The sequence below is a fragment of the Rousettus aegyptiacus genome, unplaced genomic scaffold, assembly GCF_014176215.1.
Source record: "Rousettus aegyptiacus isolate mRouAeg1 unplaced genomic scaffold, mRouAeg1.p scaffold_m13_p_16, whole genome shotgun sequence".
Taxonomy (NCBI): domain Eukaryota; kingdom Metazoa; phylum Chordata; class Mammalia; order Chiroptera; family Pteropodidae; genus Rousettus; species Rousettus aegyptiacus.
Window position 1 is genome coordinate 21,679,654 of NW_023416291.1, and position 18,304 is coordinate 21,697,957.

General features: G+C 37.4%; 1 protein-coding gene across 6 annotated transcripts in view; it reads left to right on the forward strand.

The window, feature by feature from the left end:
• The window catches only part of MSRA (methionine sulfoxide reductase A), a 329,836-nt gene that overhangs the window by 26,667 nt on the left and 284,865 nt on the right, over positions 1 to 18,304 (forward strand). The window contains exons 1-2 of one of the 6 annotated variants that reach the window (XM_016160911.2): positions 17,001 to 17,675; positions 17,872 to 17,946. The exons of 3 other annotated variants lie outside the window; for them this stretch is intronic. Coding sequence is in view for 2 of the 3 variants with exons in the window: in XM_016160909.2 (XP_016016395.2) it covers positions 17,663 to 17,675 (13 nt within the window). In the remaining variant the exon portion in view is untranslated. Of the gene's footprint in view, positions 1 to 16,988; positions 17,676 to 17,871; positions 17,947 to 18,304 lie in introns of those variants that run through there. 2 more of the 6 variants (XM_016160909.2, XM_016160910.2) reach the window with 2 other exon arrangements.

Sequence of the window (18,304 nt, forward strand, 5' to 3'; positions counted from 1 at the left end):
CTGTTTATTATCTTGCTATACAGGACCTTTCATGACCATAGGTAGATGTTTGCTGTCTCAATATAAATAGGATTCAGAATTGTATTTTCTAGTGAGGGACAAGTTGGTTTGGTGGAAAGCACAGGCATTTCATGTCTGGACGATGACTCTGAACTTCACTTCATATGCTTACCAGCTGCATGACCTTGAACAAATAAAACGGAAACAGTGGCACCTGCTTCAAATGGACGTTTCTGGGAAGAGCCGAGATAATGGAGGAGGCGTAGCATGACACCCGGCTCCTGGCAGATGCACAGAATGTTTCTTTTGCGGGATGATGTGTCCAATGGGGATGTTTAGGGTACAGCTTCCCACTGTGTGTTGCCTAAATGTTTTCACTTTCATGTTTAATGCTTTGATGTTTTGGGGATATAAGCCCGCTCAGCCACTTTCTGTCAAGAACAGTTACATAGGAAATCACAAAATAGGTGTTTGATATAGAACTGATTTACAAAGCCAATGTGGGAAAAATTGGTCAGTGTTTTCCAATAAGTAATCACAACTTTTTTTTTCATGGAGGAGGAGAGGTGAGTGCAATGAAGATGTCTCTGCAGTTTTGAAACTTCCTTTTTGTTCCTCCCCTACCCCTCCTCTCTCTCCTTCCTTCCGTCCTTCCTTCCTCCCTCCCTCCCATCTACCCATCCCTCCCTTGTCTTCTCAGCCAACTTGATATCTAATGTAATAAGCCACATTGGAGACAAGAATAGAAGCTGAAATATGAGAGATTGGATAGTTTAAGTAGGCATACGCTTACATACAAATCTTGTACCTGTGTCATAGAGATGGGGGTGGGTGCTCTCTACTCACCGAAGATTGTCTACCTGGCACCATTGTCTGGGAGCTCCTTCAGCCCCAGTCACATGGCTTCTGCAAGAGCTAAACTTTCAACAGTGACTGCCCCTGGCACTATGGAGATGCATGGCCCTCTGGGTATTGTCTCCCTTACAGGGCCTGGTGCCTCTTTTCTAGAGATAGGAGCTGTAAACTGTACAGTGCTAGAGCTGATTGATAGGACCCATAGTTTCTCTGGAGTTCCTTCTTCTCTGGAGAAGGTCTGTTTTCATTAGGAAAGGAAGAAGTTCCATGCTCAAAGAGGCAGAGATGGCAGATAGTCCTGGCTACATTCAAGTTTCTCACTGTTTGCTTCTTAGATCTAACTGCCATCCTGTCCTTCCTACAGCTTTAGTTTCATTATTCCTCGTTTCCTTGGAATCCATGACACAAAAACCAAGTTCTATAGACTGATCAGCAGTACGGAAATTGAAACAATCATCAAAAACCTACCAAAAAGTAAAAGTCCAAGACCAGATGGAATCACCAGTGAATTTTACCAAACATTCAAAGAGTTAATACCCATTCTTCTCAAACTGTTCCAAAAAAAATCAAAGAGGAGGCAATACTTTCTAACTCATTTTATGAGGCCAATATCACCCTGATACCAAAACCTGGTAAAGACAACACACAAAAAAAGAAAACTACAGACCAATATCTCTCATGAACAGAGATGCAAAAATCCTAAATAAGATACTAGCGAACCGAGTACAGCAACTTATTAAGAAGATTATACACCACAATCAAGTGAGCTCCATCCCAGGGGCACAGAGATGGTTCACCATATGCAAATCGATTAATGTGATACACCACATAAACAAATTAAAAAGTAAGAATCATATGATCATATCAATAGATGCAGAAAAAGCCTTTGACAAGATACAGCATCCATTTATGATCAAAACAACAAAAATTGATGTAGAAGAAAAGTAGCTAAACATAATAAAGCCCATATATGACAAATCCTTAGCCTACATTATACTGAATGATGAAAAACTAAAAACCTTTCCTTTAACATCAGGAACAAGGCAAGGCTGTCCACTATTGCCATTGTTGTTCAGTATAACATTGGAGGTCCTAGCGAGTGCAGTCAGGTAAGAGAAAAATATAAAAGGCATCCAAATAGGAAATGAAGAAGTCAAACTATCATTATTTGTGGATGACATGATTCTCTATATAGAAAACCCTAAAGATTCCACAAGAGCACTACTAGGAACAATAATCAAATACAGTAAAGTTTCTGGATATAAAATCAATGTTCAGAAATCCATAGCATTCCTGTACTCTAACAATGAAGTGTCAGAAAAAGAAGTGGAAAAAATAATTCCTTTTGCAATTGAAACAAAAAGAATAAAATACCTGAGAATAAATCTAATGAAACATGTGAAGGATCTATATAATGAAAACCATAAGACCCTTTTAAAAGAAATCAAAGAAAATATAAAGAAATGGAAAGATGTTCTGTGTTCTTGGATTGAAAGAATCATCATAGTTAAAACGACCTTATTACCTAAAGCATTATACAGATTTAATGCAATCCCAATCAAAATCCCATTGGCATTTTTTAAAGAAATAGAACAAAAAATTCATCAGATTTGAATGGAAGCACAAAAGACCCCAAAGCCATCCTGAGGAAAAAGAATGAGGATTGAGGCATCACTTTGCCCGACTTCAAATTATACTATAAAGCAACAGTAATCAAAATAGCATGGTATTGGCAGAAAAACAGATACATAGACCAGTGGAACAGAATCAAGAGTCTAGAAATAAACCCATGTTTGTATGGGCAAATAATTTTCGAGCAAAAAGCCAAAAATGTATAGTAGAAAAGGAAAGCTTCTTCAATAAATGGTGCTGGGAAAACTGAAAAGCCGTCTTTAAAAGAATGAAACGAGACGGTTGTCTATCACCACACACCAAAATTAACTCAAAATGGATTAAGGACCTGAATATAAGACCTGGAATGATAAAATACATAGAAGAAAACAGGAACTAAACTCATGGACCTTGGATGTAAAGAAGATTTTATGAATTTGACCTCAAAGGCAAGGGAAGTAAAAGCAAAAATGAATGAATGGGACAACGTCAAACTAAAGAGATTCTGCTCAGCAAAAGAAACTGTCAGCAGGGTAAAGAGACAACCATCTGAATGGGAAAAGATATTTGCAAGCAACACCTTTGATAAGGGCCTAATATCCAAAACATACAAGAACTCATGCAACTCAATAACAACAAAAAACAAATGATCCAATCAAAAAATGGGCAGAGGACCTGAACAGACACTTCTCCCAAGAAGACATACAAATGGCCAAAAAAACATATGAAAAGGTGCTTAGGGAGATGCAAATCAAAACCACAATGAAATACCATCTCACACCTGTTAGAATAGCTATAATCAACAGGACAAGTAATAAATTTTGGAGAAGATGTGGAGAAAAAGGAACCTTCATACATGGCTGGTGGGACTGTAAATTGGTGCAGCTACTATGGAAAACAGTATGAAGTTTCCTCAAAAAACTAAGAATCGATCTACCAAATGATCCAGCAATCTCTCTACTGGGTATTTACCCCAAAGACTTGAAAACCCATATCCGAAAAGATATTCCCACACCGATGTTCATAGCAGCATTATCCATGGTGGCCAGGACATGGAAGCAATAGAGGTGTCCTACGATAGACAATTGACTAAAAAAGCTGTGGTACATATATACAATGGAATATTACTCAGCCATAAGAAGAGATGAAATACTGCCATTTGCGACAACATGAATGGACCTTGAGATAATCATGCTAAGCGAAATAAGCCAGACAGAAGAAGTTGAAAACCACATGCTATCACTTATATGTGGAATATAAAGCTAAAAGCAACAAATGTACAGGACAAACAGAGACTCATGGACATGGACAATAGACTAGTGGTTACCAGAAGTTGGGGGGAGGGGGCAGGAGGGAAGTAGATGGGGTAAAGGGGGTCAAAAATATGGTGACATTAAAGAAAAAAACAAATTCTTTACCTCTCCCTCCCTCTCTTTTTCTCCCTCTCTCTCTGCCAGTTCAAGTTGTTTTTTGTCACTTGTAACCAAAGGTGCCTTCCTTACCTGAACTTTGGATTTGGCTTTAATGGAAAATAAATGAGAAACCAGTTTCAAGCCAGTGGTCTCTAGCTAGCTTTTCACAAGAACCACATTTAGAAGGCTGTGATAAATAAGACTACAACCATGCTAGATGTTTATTTTTTCCAGTTTTCACTTGCCACTGGTGGGGATTCCTGCTCACTTGCATCACTGGGAAGCCCACCCCCCAGCAGTCCCCTGGAGGCTGTAGATTTGCTTCTTCATAGCCTCACCCACAGACTTTGAATGTTCTCTCCAGGCACATGACAGGTACACATTTAGTTTGCAAGAACCAGATAAGAGGTAGAACCTGGCTCAGCAATATGATCTGGTACTTAGGTTTTTTCTAGAAAAATAAAACTATTAAAGTGGCATTATTAATTACAGCATTCCTCACCAGAAGAGATAACATTTACGGGTATGAAGCTCTTGGTATACACTAAAAGCTTTGTTGTTAAGTCCAGCGATTATCGTGTTGTATCATAAAAGCTATTTATGTTTGGCATTTCACAAGTTAATAATCACAGCATCCATGGCCTTACAGCAACTCCCATGAACCACTTAAAGCTTTTCTCCTACAGCCAGTCTTGTTCTGCTCACCAAAACCAAGGTCAGAAGTCGTGTAGTCCACTAAATGACTGCTGTGGGTGGCCTCGCTAGTTCTGGGCTTTGGCTGTGCTACTAATTCACTGTGCAACTTGGTGCGATTTACTTACCTTCTCTGGCTGTCCATTCACTTATTTATAAAAAGTGCAGAGTTCCTGCCGATTCTTTTTCCATTCCGTGTAACAATTTTATGTGCTTCCCGCACTCCCTCCCCCTCCCCCAGACAGAGAAAGAGAAAGAAAATAGAGACGTGCAATGTGGTTGCAAATAGTTATGACTTTTCCTGATGCTCTCTTTCAGAGCCTGGGGGAAGTTACTTTGGCAACCGTGAATCTTTCTCTGGCTCTGAAGTAACTCTGTACTTCCTTATTATTGTTTCCTTTAGATGGGATGGTTTCTTGCAGATTTTTAAAAAAACTTTTCTTGAAATTTCTTAGAGACCAACCATTTTGAACTTATATTTGAATATTTGAAAGTCCAGTTGAAGCAGACCCATGGGCAGTTTAGAAGTAAAAACCATGCCATAGTGTCTTCAATGAGCAAAAGTTCTTCCCATGTGGACTGCACAGGGACCTTGTTCTTTGCAAACTGTTGCTTCTATACCAGCTTTAACTCTGTCTCCTGAAGGTGAAATCTGTCTGCAGCTTTCCCTCCTAAAGACTAGTCTCCCCTAATTACTGCATACGAGATCCTCCACAGCAGCCATATAGCAAGTCATAGTCCTCTAAACTGTGAGTCTAGAAACAACAATAGTGACTAGAATGCAGAGGCAGGTTGAGGTTGGGTACTGAGGCAATGCTTGGGCAAGGTGTCCCAACACAGACTGAAGCAGAAGTAGTGCCGGGGCGGGATAGGGGCAGACCCAGGTAGGACTGCACACAAGATCCAGTCCGAGGGCAGTCCCAGATCACTGTCAGGCAGGGGTTGATCGGGAGGCATCATGTGTCATATGACATATGAGAACTAGTGCAAAACACGGCGAGGATGGATGGGCCACACGGAAAGGTCTTTGATGCCGCTGGTACCCCTTTGGTGGTCTGAAACTGGCATAGCCGACTATGTAACACACTTGCCACTGGGGCCTCCTGCTCTTGGCAGAAACCCCAGATTCAAACCGTGAAAGTCCAAAGCTATCCTTAAGATTTCTCTCAACCCTGAATGTGTGTGTGTGTGTTCTCTTGGTTACCTTTGCTCTAGATTCTTGCATCCCGAGATACTATCTCTTTTTCACACTGAATTGATCTCTTTAGCATAATATCTACCATGCACAGGTGAGAATGTCCTAAACTGTACTGAAGTTTGGGGCAGGATTGTCAGAGGAGGACTGACTGCATATGGCGCAGAAAGAGTAGAAAATCCTTCCTCAAATACTCCTGCTCCCAGGCACCTTCTGGCCAGCTTCCCGTTCACGGTGTCTCCCTGGCCCTTCCAAACACGAGGGGCAAACAAGGCCTTGCTCCTTTCAGGTCGCAGTCACCTTCTGCCCTTCTCCTTCCTTCCACCTTCCTCCTAAGAAAACTTAAATCTTTTCTCACACAGGACAGATCTAGCACTTCTTTTTGACATGGGTTCTACTTAGTATTTGTGCTCTTAAGGGCCCCCCTTTCTATTTCATAAAGCATTTTAGGTTATTTTTTTCAGAGATGTTGGACTTTTCCTGCACTGATCGAGGAGTAAATTTTATACTACTGGAGCTTGAACTCGATGCCAGACTAAGCAGGAGAGAGGATGGGAGAGGGGGTAGTAATGCGTGGTTGGGTTTGCAGGGCCCTTCTTTCCACTTAGAGATATTTGTGAACTCCCTTAGTCTTGTCACGTGTATGCATTTTACCCCCACCCCACAGCCCCCCACTAGACAGTAACATTTTTGAAGGCAAAAGCTGTTTTGGCTTCATTATCTTATCCCTGGAGCATCTACCCTTGAACATAATAGGTATTTGGTAAATCTTAACTAAACAAATAGATGTGCTCAGTGTGATACTAATAGATGACTAAAACAGTTAATTTCTAGTTTTAGGAAGACAAAAATAACAGAGATGAGAATAATTAAACCGTGAACCTTGTGGTCATGAACGAGAGTGAATTTCTCAAGAATTTGGAAATGCCTTACATTCTTTGTTGCATAATATAGCATTTAAATAAAATTTGGGCTCCTATTTAGCTTATTAATTTAGATACATTTTTTTCAGGATTTAAAACAAAAATGTAAAGGCCTATTGCCAGGAATTTTTAAAGGACACCAGATTTCAATTTCATTTTCACATCAGCAAATGACAATCTAATATAATAAGTTATTTCGAACTTAATATATCTAAAACTCAGGTTAGTTTTGTTTTCTGGCTACGTATTCTAATGGGGAAATATTTCCATCGAGGTATTAGGATAAAGTTTTATTTTTGGATCTGTGACACTTTTCCTTGTATTTTAAAAATCTCTTGGGTATTTTAAGGGAAATTTAACTCATCTGATTTTGATCTAAATATAATTTACTCACAATAGTAGAGAAATATTTGATATCCATGGAAATCTATTCATGCTCTTTAAGCTTTTCTCCTGGGAAATAAGAAATCACATTTTCCAAGAGTAAATCATAAACCTTCAATGTCTAATTTTTCTGCTTACGTAAGGGAACCTGAGTTAAGCATCAAACTGGGCAGTCCAGATCAGGTTTTTTTTTGTTTTTATTTTTTGAGTCTTTTTTAAAGCATACATAGGAAATTTTTATTGAGGAGATTTTCTTTTTTTCTTATTCTGACAGTTTTATCTGCTATCTTTTTTTTTTTTCCAAACAATGATTTTGGAAGATTTAAGGTAATAAAACAATTTTGATGTCTGTGCATTAATGGTGTCTACGTTCAAGATGTTGCTGACCTGTCAGAAGCTTGGAAATGGCATTTAAATGTATTTCTTAATTTTAATTTTAAGCACTTTCTGTGAGAATTAAATACCAGTCCTAAGTGAATATTTTGAATTTTAAAAGTTTAGGCCAAGATATAGCCAAATTTTGTACACTTGAAAGGCCTGAAACCCATTTACAAATTAAAAGAGGTTATGATATCAGTACTACGTGTTAGATGTGAAATGTGAGAGACCGGGCGGTATCAGATTCTAAGAGGATCATGGGTGGCCATCCTGGAATTGAGGGGCAGGGCCTGGTGGTGTAGCTCCTTCGACCCTCTGACTTCTCTCCAGTCTCTCTTGACTTCCAGGATCTACCTCTTCTGGCCCTCTAAGGACATTGTTATTCCCAGTCCTTGGAGTAAGCTTTGAGGCTTTGCATCTCTGACTTGAGCCTTATTCCTTTGGGTTCGCCTTCCCTACTGGAAGCCAAATGGCTAGAGTCTGGGCAAGGGCCTAGCTCTTGCTCTACAGCCCTTTGCTGCCCTCTGCTGCCCATAGCAAATGGCAATTAACCCTCCAGGTCCAGCTGGCCCATGGATCTGATGCCTGGGTCATTGCAGTAGTCTCCCGGCAGCTCCTTCCTTTAGTTTAGCAAATAAGTCACAGTCAGATAAATCTTCCTGAAATATCATTTCACATGAGAATCAGCTCAGTTGTAATGAGTGGGTGCGCAGACTAGAGACAGACTGCCGGGTCCAGTTCCAGCTCTGTCATTTATTAACTATATGACTTTGGGCAAGTTGTATGACCCTGGGCAAGTTATTTAAATGGTATGTCTCAGTTTCCTAGCCTGAAAAATGGGTTGATGGTACCCTTATGAGGTAGGTATTATTATTATCAGTATTAAATGAAAAAAAAATGAAAAGTGTTTGGATCAGCGTCTAGGGCATAGTAAATACTAAGTAAATATTAGTTATTGTTATATTTATCACTCCCCTCCTCTTTAGGATTTACTATAGAGCGACATTTCCTAAAATGTGGGACTGCAAACACAAGATGACGTGAGATGAATCAAGAGTATGGCATTAAATAACCATAGTGAGAAAACCCTTTTTTCAACTTTCAGATTTCTGATTATATCAAGGTGCAAGTGTCATTTTAGTGCTAGAATGTTTATAACCCTCCTCTAACATTCGTTAATCTCTCTTTTTAGTAGAGATAGGCCTCAAGCTTAGAGATGGCTACAGGCTTTGACAATTTAATGACACCCATTTTACAGTATTTTCTATTTCTGGCAAATGATGCTAGTTTTTATTTTATAGCTGTATTATAAAGTTTCCTTTTAAAATTAAAAGGAAGTGAGTTTAAAGAATGTTAAGTAAATTATAAACAAATCATACCGTAATTGCAAATATGGCAAAAATCATGAACACGGTACTCAAATGCCTGAGGTTTGAGGAAACCGCATGAGAGCGCACGTGCTTTGGGCTCTCATTGGTCCGCAGCTGGTCTGGGATCTTCTCCTCTCCTTGTGGGCCTCTGTTTTAGCTAGCCTGTCCCACTGAATGCTGACATGTCTTGAACATTCCTGCCTTTGGGTTTTTTCCCTCAAGAATGCCTTCCATTCATCCGCCAAGGGCTTGTTTAAAACCAACATCCTCTGTAGGCCTCTCTGAACACCTCGCTCCAGTCCTCTCTCCTTTCTCCTCATCGCCCATTCCATTTGTTTAGCAGTCATTTTTTTTATTATATGTCATGATATGATAATAGATATGTAATATCTGTTATTTCTATGTACATGTCCTGTTCCTACAACAAGAAGAAGAGTTCTGGCAGCCCCTTTAGGGTGGAGACAGTGCCTCCGTTCTCTCAATATCCCCTTCAGGGCCTAATACAACGCCTTGGATGCAGTAGATACTGCTAAAAACTTGAATTGTTGTGTATCTGTATTATTTATATACCATAAAATTCACCTGTTCTGAGTGTTCTGTTTGATGATTTTTAATAAATGTATATGGTTGTGAAACCAGTAATACAGCCCAGTTTAAAACACTTTTATCGCTGCCCTCCCCGCCGCCCCCGCACCCCCCGCCAAAAAAAAGTTCCCTTGTGCCCATTTGTAATCAGTCTCCTCTCTGACCCGGCCCAGGCAACGGCTGTTCTGCTTTCTGTCTCTATAGTTCTAAAGATATTTCATAGAGACGGAATCATATAATATGTAGCTTTTTTCTGTCTGGCTCCTTTCACTCAATACAATGTTTCTGTGACGTGTCCATGTTGTTGTGAGTATGTTGTGCTTTTTATCACGTAGTAGCAATAGATGGACCAAATTTTGTTTATCATTCACCATGTGGTGGACTTTGGGATTGTTTCCAGTTTTTGGCTATTAAAAATAATTATTCATGTGCAAGTCTTTATGTGAACATATGTTTTGTCACAGGGAGACTTTCGGGTGGAAATTGCTGGTTCCTATGGTAAATATAAGTTGAACTTTTAAAGAAACTACCAAACTGTTTACCATTTTACAATCCCACCAGCAATGTATGAGGGTCCCAGTCTGTAGCATCCTTACTAACACTGGTATTACCTGTCTTTTTTCTTTTCTAGTGCGTAATGAGGGATGAATCAAGGATGGCTCTTGGATTTTTGGGTTGAGCAATTGAGTGTTTGGTATTACCACATAATGGAGGCTGAAAAAAGAATGAACTTTTTTGAGAAAAATCAAAAGTTCTGGTTTGGCCCAGTTGAATTCGTGGTGCCTATTAACAGCCATTCAGAGGGACTGTTAAATAGGTAGTGGGATGTATGAGGCCACCTGTGTTCATTCCGTCTTCCTGAATTCATTACACAATTGCTTCAATTTTCTGTACTCTAGATATGTGTCTGATGGTCCGGGCAAGTCATATAACTTTTTCTGATGTCAGTTTCCTGATCTTTCTCCAAAGGTTGGGTGAGGAGTGAACGAATTAAGAATGTAAAAGTGCTTATTATCATAGTTATTATTATTAATGCGTGATTGGCATTTGATTATTTCATTTTTTTTGTGTTCATTGGGGCTTCCGAACCCATGTTTTAGGCATATGTGATGTTCAGTAAATACTGACTTAAATCAATGAATGCAGATAATGACTAAGTGTGTAATGGTGGAGAAGAGAGAGAGGAGAGAGAGAGGAAAGATAAAAAGAGGGAAGAGATGGGAGAGAGATTGAGATGGGGTAGGAGAGGAGAGAGGAGAAAGACAGTAGATATAATATGGATTGGCCTTACAAAAAATGGCCATTACAATTCCACATTAGAGCTTTGTGGAAAGGCAATTTATCTTTTATGTATGACACCAGGAAGAAACATGGAAGAGTCAGGATTTGGGGAGATATTTAGAATTTAACACTTACCATATAAAATATAGTATTTTGTAAGTGTCTTTGATATCTGCATACTAGGCTTTATGTTTTTTTGAGAGCTAGGGGGATTTCTAATGTGCCTCTGGATTTCTCAGAACCTTAGCTTTACTGCTTTAAACATAATATGAACATAGCAAATAAGTATAAAGTGAATAAGTACATTTTTTTAAACTTCTCTTTTTATTCTAATTAAATAGTGACATGTAGTTGACTTTCGATTGGTTAATAGATGACTCTACAGCAGGTTATTTCCTTCCTCTGTCCCAAGGATATTGTGGACATGCTTCTGTCATAGCTGATGGATGACCTGTAATTGCAATTACTTGTTCGCATTCTTTTTCTGTGATGAGAGGTGCTCCATGTCTCTGGCACAAGCCTGCACGTAGTGGTTACTCAGGTGATGCTTGAGAGAATTATTCCTGAGTGGACAACTGTATTCAAGACTTATGAATAGGTGGGGAAGGATATCAGATCTGTTCTCTTTGGGGGTTTCAGATTATAGATCTAAAGATCTAAATCTAGGGAGGGAATGGAAGTAGGGAAATGGTCTAGTAACTATGTTTTCCTGCATTTTCTATCTTGTGGCCAAGGTAGACATATTCTTGACATGGTTAGGGAGTGCTTCCCCATGACCGTCTTAAATCTCAGTTGATAATATTAGCTCATGTAAATGTTTTGAGAGGGCCACAATCCCAACAGTTCTTGTTAGATTAGCTCATTAGGAAGAATTTTCCTTGATTGGCTTAAAACAAAGGATTTAAAACTTTTTTTTCTAAAAAACTTTTTTGTTGAACAAAATCTTTTGTGAACCCCATACACATAAGTCATAAAAACAAAATTACTCTGGTTGATGCAGGGGTGATGTGCTAGGACCTCGCCTGTTTATCTTTTCTTTGTCCCCTGTGAACACCCTGCAGCCTCTGGGGAACGCCAGGGCTCCTTGAAAGAAAGTTTGAGAAAGCACAGGTTTAGAGGAAGTCTGTGCATTCGACCTCTTGTTTCTTCTACTACCCTTGACAGATTTCTGCTGAGTCTGTAGAAACACTTAACCATGCTACCATCTGCAACCATTAACTTTTAGTCTATATAAAACTTCTAAGAATCAGCCCTTTCTGATTGTGCTTTCTATGTGAGAACTTGAATCAAAAGACACTTTTGAGTCTACCAGTAAGTCAGATAAACTATACACATCGGAAGGAAAATGCCCTGTATTTGTGAATTTATCATTGTGAATTTACAGCCCTACACTTAGTATCCTATGTAGGAACAGAGAGTATCCTATCCAAAGGAGTAGCTGGGAGAGGGAACCACAGGGAGGTGGAGGAGAGGCAGGGATTAAAGGGTTGAGTCAGATCACGGGTTAGCATTGAGAAGGCCGCACTAAGTGCTGGGATCGAGGTGCATGTGAAGAGCAAGGTGAGTTATGAGAAGAGAAGATTTGCTGACATGTAGAGGGGACCGGCTGTCAAAGTTTTGAATTTACTAGAGCTTGGCAGTTGGAGAGAGAAGACAGAGTGGGTGCTTCAAGGAGGGCCTGGCAGTCCAGGAAGTCAGGAGCGATCCGAGGAGTCAGAAGGGCACGGTGTTTCAACGGGGCCAGGAATGCTGGCGTTGGATAGGATAAAACCAGGAAGTCAAAACAGAGTAAGACACAAGAATTTGTTGAGTAGATCCTGAAGCAGACTCACAAAGTTTTAGCTAATGTGTAGTATTTCCTCTATGTAAGAGGCTGAAAGAGCTTTTGAGGGTTTACCTTGGGGTATAATCATTTACAACCCTCAAAAATAGTGGAGAGATGGACTGCAGCTTTATTTTTATTGAGCAACGATTCTCATACCATAAAATTCACCATTTTATAGTATACAATCCAGAGTTTTTAGTACTAGGTTGTGCAACCATCATCACAAATTCCAGAATATTTTCATCACTTCAAAAAGAAACACTGTCCTCATTAGCCACTCCCCATTCTTGGCATCCACCAATCTATTTTCTGTGTCTATGGATTTGTCTATTCTGGAATGTTCATAAAAATAGAATCATACAATATGTAGACTTTTGTGTCTGACTTCTTTCACTTAGCAGAATTTTTTCAAATGTTCACCCATGTTATAGTGTGTATCAATGCTTAATTCCTTTTTATTGCTGCATAATAGTCCATTGTAGTGATAGACTACATTTTATGTACAAAACGGTTGATGGACATTTAAATTGTTTTCACTTTGGGGCTGTTAGGAATAATACTGCTATGGACATTTGTGTACAAGTTATTGTGTAGACATACATTTTGACAGTCTCTGACAATCTCGTTTTTCAGTTGGTTCATGTGGATCATTGATGTTCAAAATGATTATTGATATATAGTTAGATAAATATCTACCATATTTGTTAGTTTTCTATTTATTGTCCTTGTTCTTTGTGTTTATTTTTGTCTTCTCCTTTCTTTTTATGTAATTTTTTTTGGTGCAGTTTCAATTGAGTATTTCATATGATTCTACTTTTTCTCCTTAGTATCAGTTATATTTCTTTTATTTTAATTAAAAAAATATTTGCCTTAGAGTATGCAATATACATTTATAACTAATCAAAATCCACTTTCAAATAACACTATACTACTTCGCAGGTAGTGCGAGTAACTTGTAGTACCAAAATAATCCCGGTTTCTCCCTCCTGTCCCTTTGTCATTGCTGTCATTTATTTCACTTATATATAAGCATACATAAGTGTAAATACATAGATATATGCACAAAGTATATAACTGAGTACATTGTTGCTGTTATTTTGAGCAAACTTATCTGTTAGATCACTTAAAATAAGAAAAAATTTTAAATTTTACCTTCACTTATTCCTTCTGTGTTCTTCCTTTCTTTATGCAGATCCGAGTTTCTAATCATGAAAAGATATTGGGTTTTGTCAAATGCTTTTTCTATGTCTATTGAGAGGGGAAAGTGGTTTCTGTCCTTTATTCTATTAATATGGTATATTACATTGATTGATTTTTCTAAATCGAACCAATCTTATATCCCTGGGATAAATCCCACTTAGTTGTGGTTTATAATTCTTTTTATATGTTGCTAGATTCAGCTTGCTAGTATTTTGTTCAGAATTTTTGCACCTATTTTCATAAGGGATACGGGTCTGTAGTTTTCTTGAATTATCTTCATCTGATTTTCTTTATTGTTTTCTATTCTCTATTTTATTTATTCTCATTCTAGTCTTTATTATTTCTCCTTGTTTTTTTTTTTTGTTTGTTTGTTGGTTTTTTTTAGGAGTGTTACTCAATTTTTATATATTTGTGATTTTCCTAATCTGTTTATGCTGGTATTGATTTCTACTTTATTTCATCATTGTTGGAGAAATACTTTGTATGATTTCAAAACTTTTGAATTTACTTAGGTTTATTTTATGGCCTAACATATTATCTATCCTGGAGAATGTTTCATGTGCACTTGAGAATGTGTATTCTAAGTATTCCATAGATGTTTGTTACTCTAGTTGCTTTTTAGTGTTGTTCAGGTCTATCTTTTTTGCTGATATTCTATACAGTTGTTCTATTCATTATTGAAAGTGGAATGTGGAGGTCTCCAACTATTACTGAAGAACTATTTGTAAAATTGTCTGTTTCTTCCTACAGTTATTTCATGTTTTGCTTTATGTATTTTGGGGCTGTTTTGTCACATCTGTATATGTTTATAGTAGTTGTTTCTTCTTAATGAATTGACTCTTTTATCATTATAAAATGTCCTTATTTGTCTTAATTAACAATTTTTGTATTTAAGTCTTTTGTCTGATACTACTGTAACCATTTCTGCATGGTATATATATATGTTTTTATCCTTTTACTTTCAACCTATTTTTGTCTTTGAATCTAATGTATTTTTTTTGTAGACAGCATATGATTGGATCATTCATTTTTATTCATTCTGCTGATTGGATTTTGATTGGAATCTTCAGTTCATTTACGTTTAGTATAAATAATGATGAGGTTGGATTTACTTCTTCCATTTTTCTATTTTCTATCTTTATTTTTTTGTTCCTTTGTTCTTCCATTACTACCTTCTTTTGTGTTAAATAAATACTTAAAAATATTTTTCCCTGATAGCATTTTAAGCTCCTCATTTTTTTAGTAGTTTCTCTGTGGATTACTGTTAATATCTTAATTTATAACAATCTAATTAAAGTTAATATCAACTTAATTTCAATAGTATACAAAAACTTTGCTCCTATATAGTGCTTCCCATCTCTCCTTTATCCTTCTGTCCCAAATTACATCTTCATACATTGATGTGCCCATCAATATAGATTTATAATTATTTCTTTATGCTGTTGTCTTTCAAATCAGGTAGGAGAAAAAGTTACAAACAAAAATACATTTATACTGTCTTTAATGTTTGCTTTTATAGTTACCTTTATTCGTGCTCTTCATTTCTTCATGTGAATTCAAGTTACTGTCCAGTCTCCTTTTATTTCAGCCTGAAAGAGAAGTTCCTTTAGTATTTCTTGTAGGGCAGATCTTCTGGCAATAAGCTCTGTTTTTGTTTATTTGGGAATGTCTTAATGTCTCCTTGATTTTGCAAGGAAAGTTTTGCTGATATAGAATTCTTGGTGGATTTTTTTTTTTTAGGGCTTGAATATGTCATCCCACTGCCTCTGGCCTCCATGGTTTCCAATGAGCAATCAGCTGTTAATCTTATTGAGGCTGCCTTATTCCTGAGAAGTCACTTCTCTTTGCTACATTTAAGATTCTCTCTTTTTCTTTAGTTTTCATTAGTTTTATTATAAACTGTAAACCTAGTGTCATTCTGCCCATGTTTCATCAACCATATTTAAAAGGATAATGCAGAACACTTTTGTTAGTGCTTTAATTCAATCTTTGTATCTCTGTAACATTTCTCTGATCAACAATTTTATGATTTAGTAATACATGGTTTTGTTTTTCATTATCATATTTCATAGTTTTATAAAACTTAGAATGATACTTGTGTATCCATTGCCATAATTAATTCACCTAATAGATTTGTTGAGCACTTGCATATGGAAAGCTCTATGCAAGACTTTTAGTTTTCTTAGATAAGTGACAGGTGGTCCTTCCTGTGAGGATGACACATTTGGCTGGTAGAGGACACATACACAACTAACTACTCTATAATTAGAATGACGGTACACTGAGTATTAACAAAGTATTTTTGAAACATAGAGGAAGAAGTCACTGACTTTTATATTTGATAGCTAAGCAAACTGAGGATTATATAGATTAAGCAATTTGAGACCTTGAGGTTACATAAATTAGAAAGAGCAAAGGACTAGAACCTACCACTTTGGGTTCTTTCTATGAGACTGTGATGATTATAGAGTGTGCTATTCTGTATTTTCAAGCATCAAAGATAAAAACGATTTCTTAAATGAAATGTCGGAAAGTGATTTGGCAGAAGTCAGTGTTGGTACCAGGATTTGGGTATCATACCACAGTTTCCTGTTTTCACATGTATTAATTGATCTGCAAAGGACAAGTAGATATGCGAAGCACAGACTAGATAGTTTGCTTCAAAAGATGTGCATGTTACAAATAAAACTGGCAGTGTTTATTTATACTTATTAGATTATATTAGTATGAGTTTAGTAAACAAGTGGCTATGCTGAAACTTGAGGTTCAAATTATTAAAATATACTTGATTTTACTAAGTCCACCTTAAGTGTTTTTTTTTCTTTTAATTGATACTATGTTTTGAAAAGAATTCTTTTCCTCCTTCATCTCCAATAAAAATTTAGATAGGTACAGTTTATACTAGAGTTTCCTTAATAATAGGAATTGCTGATCCTTCAGAACTATGTTCTTTTCCCATAGGATAAAACATGATTTATTTGGGCATAGAGTTTTAATTTTAATCTGTATCCCTCCTTTTCTATTCTCCCATGATTCTTTGCAGCAGGGCAAGAGAAAGCAAGTCTTATAAAAAGAAATACAGTATGTGGTGCTTATTAAAGTTACATACATCTCTTCTCACAGGAGAATTTTGATTTACTGCAGGTTGTGCATATGTTGCATATGGACATTTCTAGGGAACAGATTCCTTATCGCTGAGCAGTGAATGGCTTCTAGTACTCCATTATTGCTCCGGGAACATGTTAGTAATGATTATGAAAGGTAGGATACCATGAAATCTGTAAGGTGATTTGGCAGAAGTCGATGCTGTTGGTGCCAGGATTTCGGTACCGTACCACAGTTTCCTGTTTTCAAATGTATTAATTGATCCGCAAAGGACATCTTTTGGAGACAAGAATTCAGACAGACTGGCACAGGCTGGACCTCCGCCAAGACTGCTCGGAAGGTTGCCATACTGGGAGCAAAAGAGTGAGAGAGAGAAAGAGAGAGGGAGAGGGAGAGAGAGAGGCAGAGGGAGAGCTGAGGAAAGAAAAAAAGGCAAGACTTGGCACAGCTCAGTCAAATCAGCTTCTTTTGTCTGCTTTCTCGGCTTGAGCTTCAGGAAAGAAAACGGTCCTGGGGTACAGAAAAACTCAGAACTTTTTGGTTTTCAAACTTAGAAGGCTTTTTAAGTCTCTTGGGCTATTTGAAAGTGTTGTACATACAATGACGTTTAGTCACCAGTATTAAGGGAAATAAAAGCCTTTTTCAAAATGAAGCTTCCACAGTGTCTATGCATTTGGGAAATACTGTACTTGATTTTTTGCATGTATGATTATACCATGAGAGACAGGATTAATATAGAAGATGGCAAGGCAAATTTCTAATTAGAGAGAATATTAATTTTCTACAAAATAAAGTTTGTTCAACAATACAAACCTGCTTTCAAATCAAATCAGACATCCTTCGGAATGTGTTCAGAACGTAAGTTTTTAGATTTTATTTTATTTTTTTCCCATTTGTAGACATTCACTTTTCAAGGAGCCTTTTTAAGATTTTATGCAACCCAGCCAGGAAGTCAGAGTAAAAGTTGTTTTATCCATGTGTTTAAGAAAACGTTTTCTTAAAGCAACAGCTTTTATTTCTGCTGCTTCATGCTGTCCTAAACTACATCCCCCAGCAATGAGTGACAACAGTGAAGACCAGAAAGGCAAGCTGAAGACACCAGACTTCGCTTGAAGGGCAAACAAGAAATGTGAGCTTGGTCATTATTTTTGTGTGTGTCTTTGCTCTGAACCAGTTTTTGGAGGTGGGTGGGGAGGTGGGTGGGGAGGTGTCTATGTCTAAAAGATGTGTGCGATTAGGGAATTCTCATTGTGAGAAGGAAATGATAAAAGGTAATTTTTATGATGTTGGCAGAAATGGCTGGGAATGATAGACAATAGAAATTCAAATCTTTTGGATAAGAGGTGGTGAGCTGTGTTTGAAATACTTGGAAAAAAATTCCATTATTTTTAGTTGATTAGATTGTATAATTAAACGATTATTATAGCTTGGCTCTCTCAAAATATTTTAAGTAGAAGGAAAATCTAGAAAGTTCATCGATTTTCTTT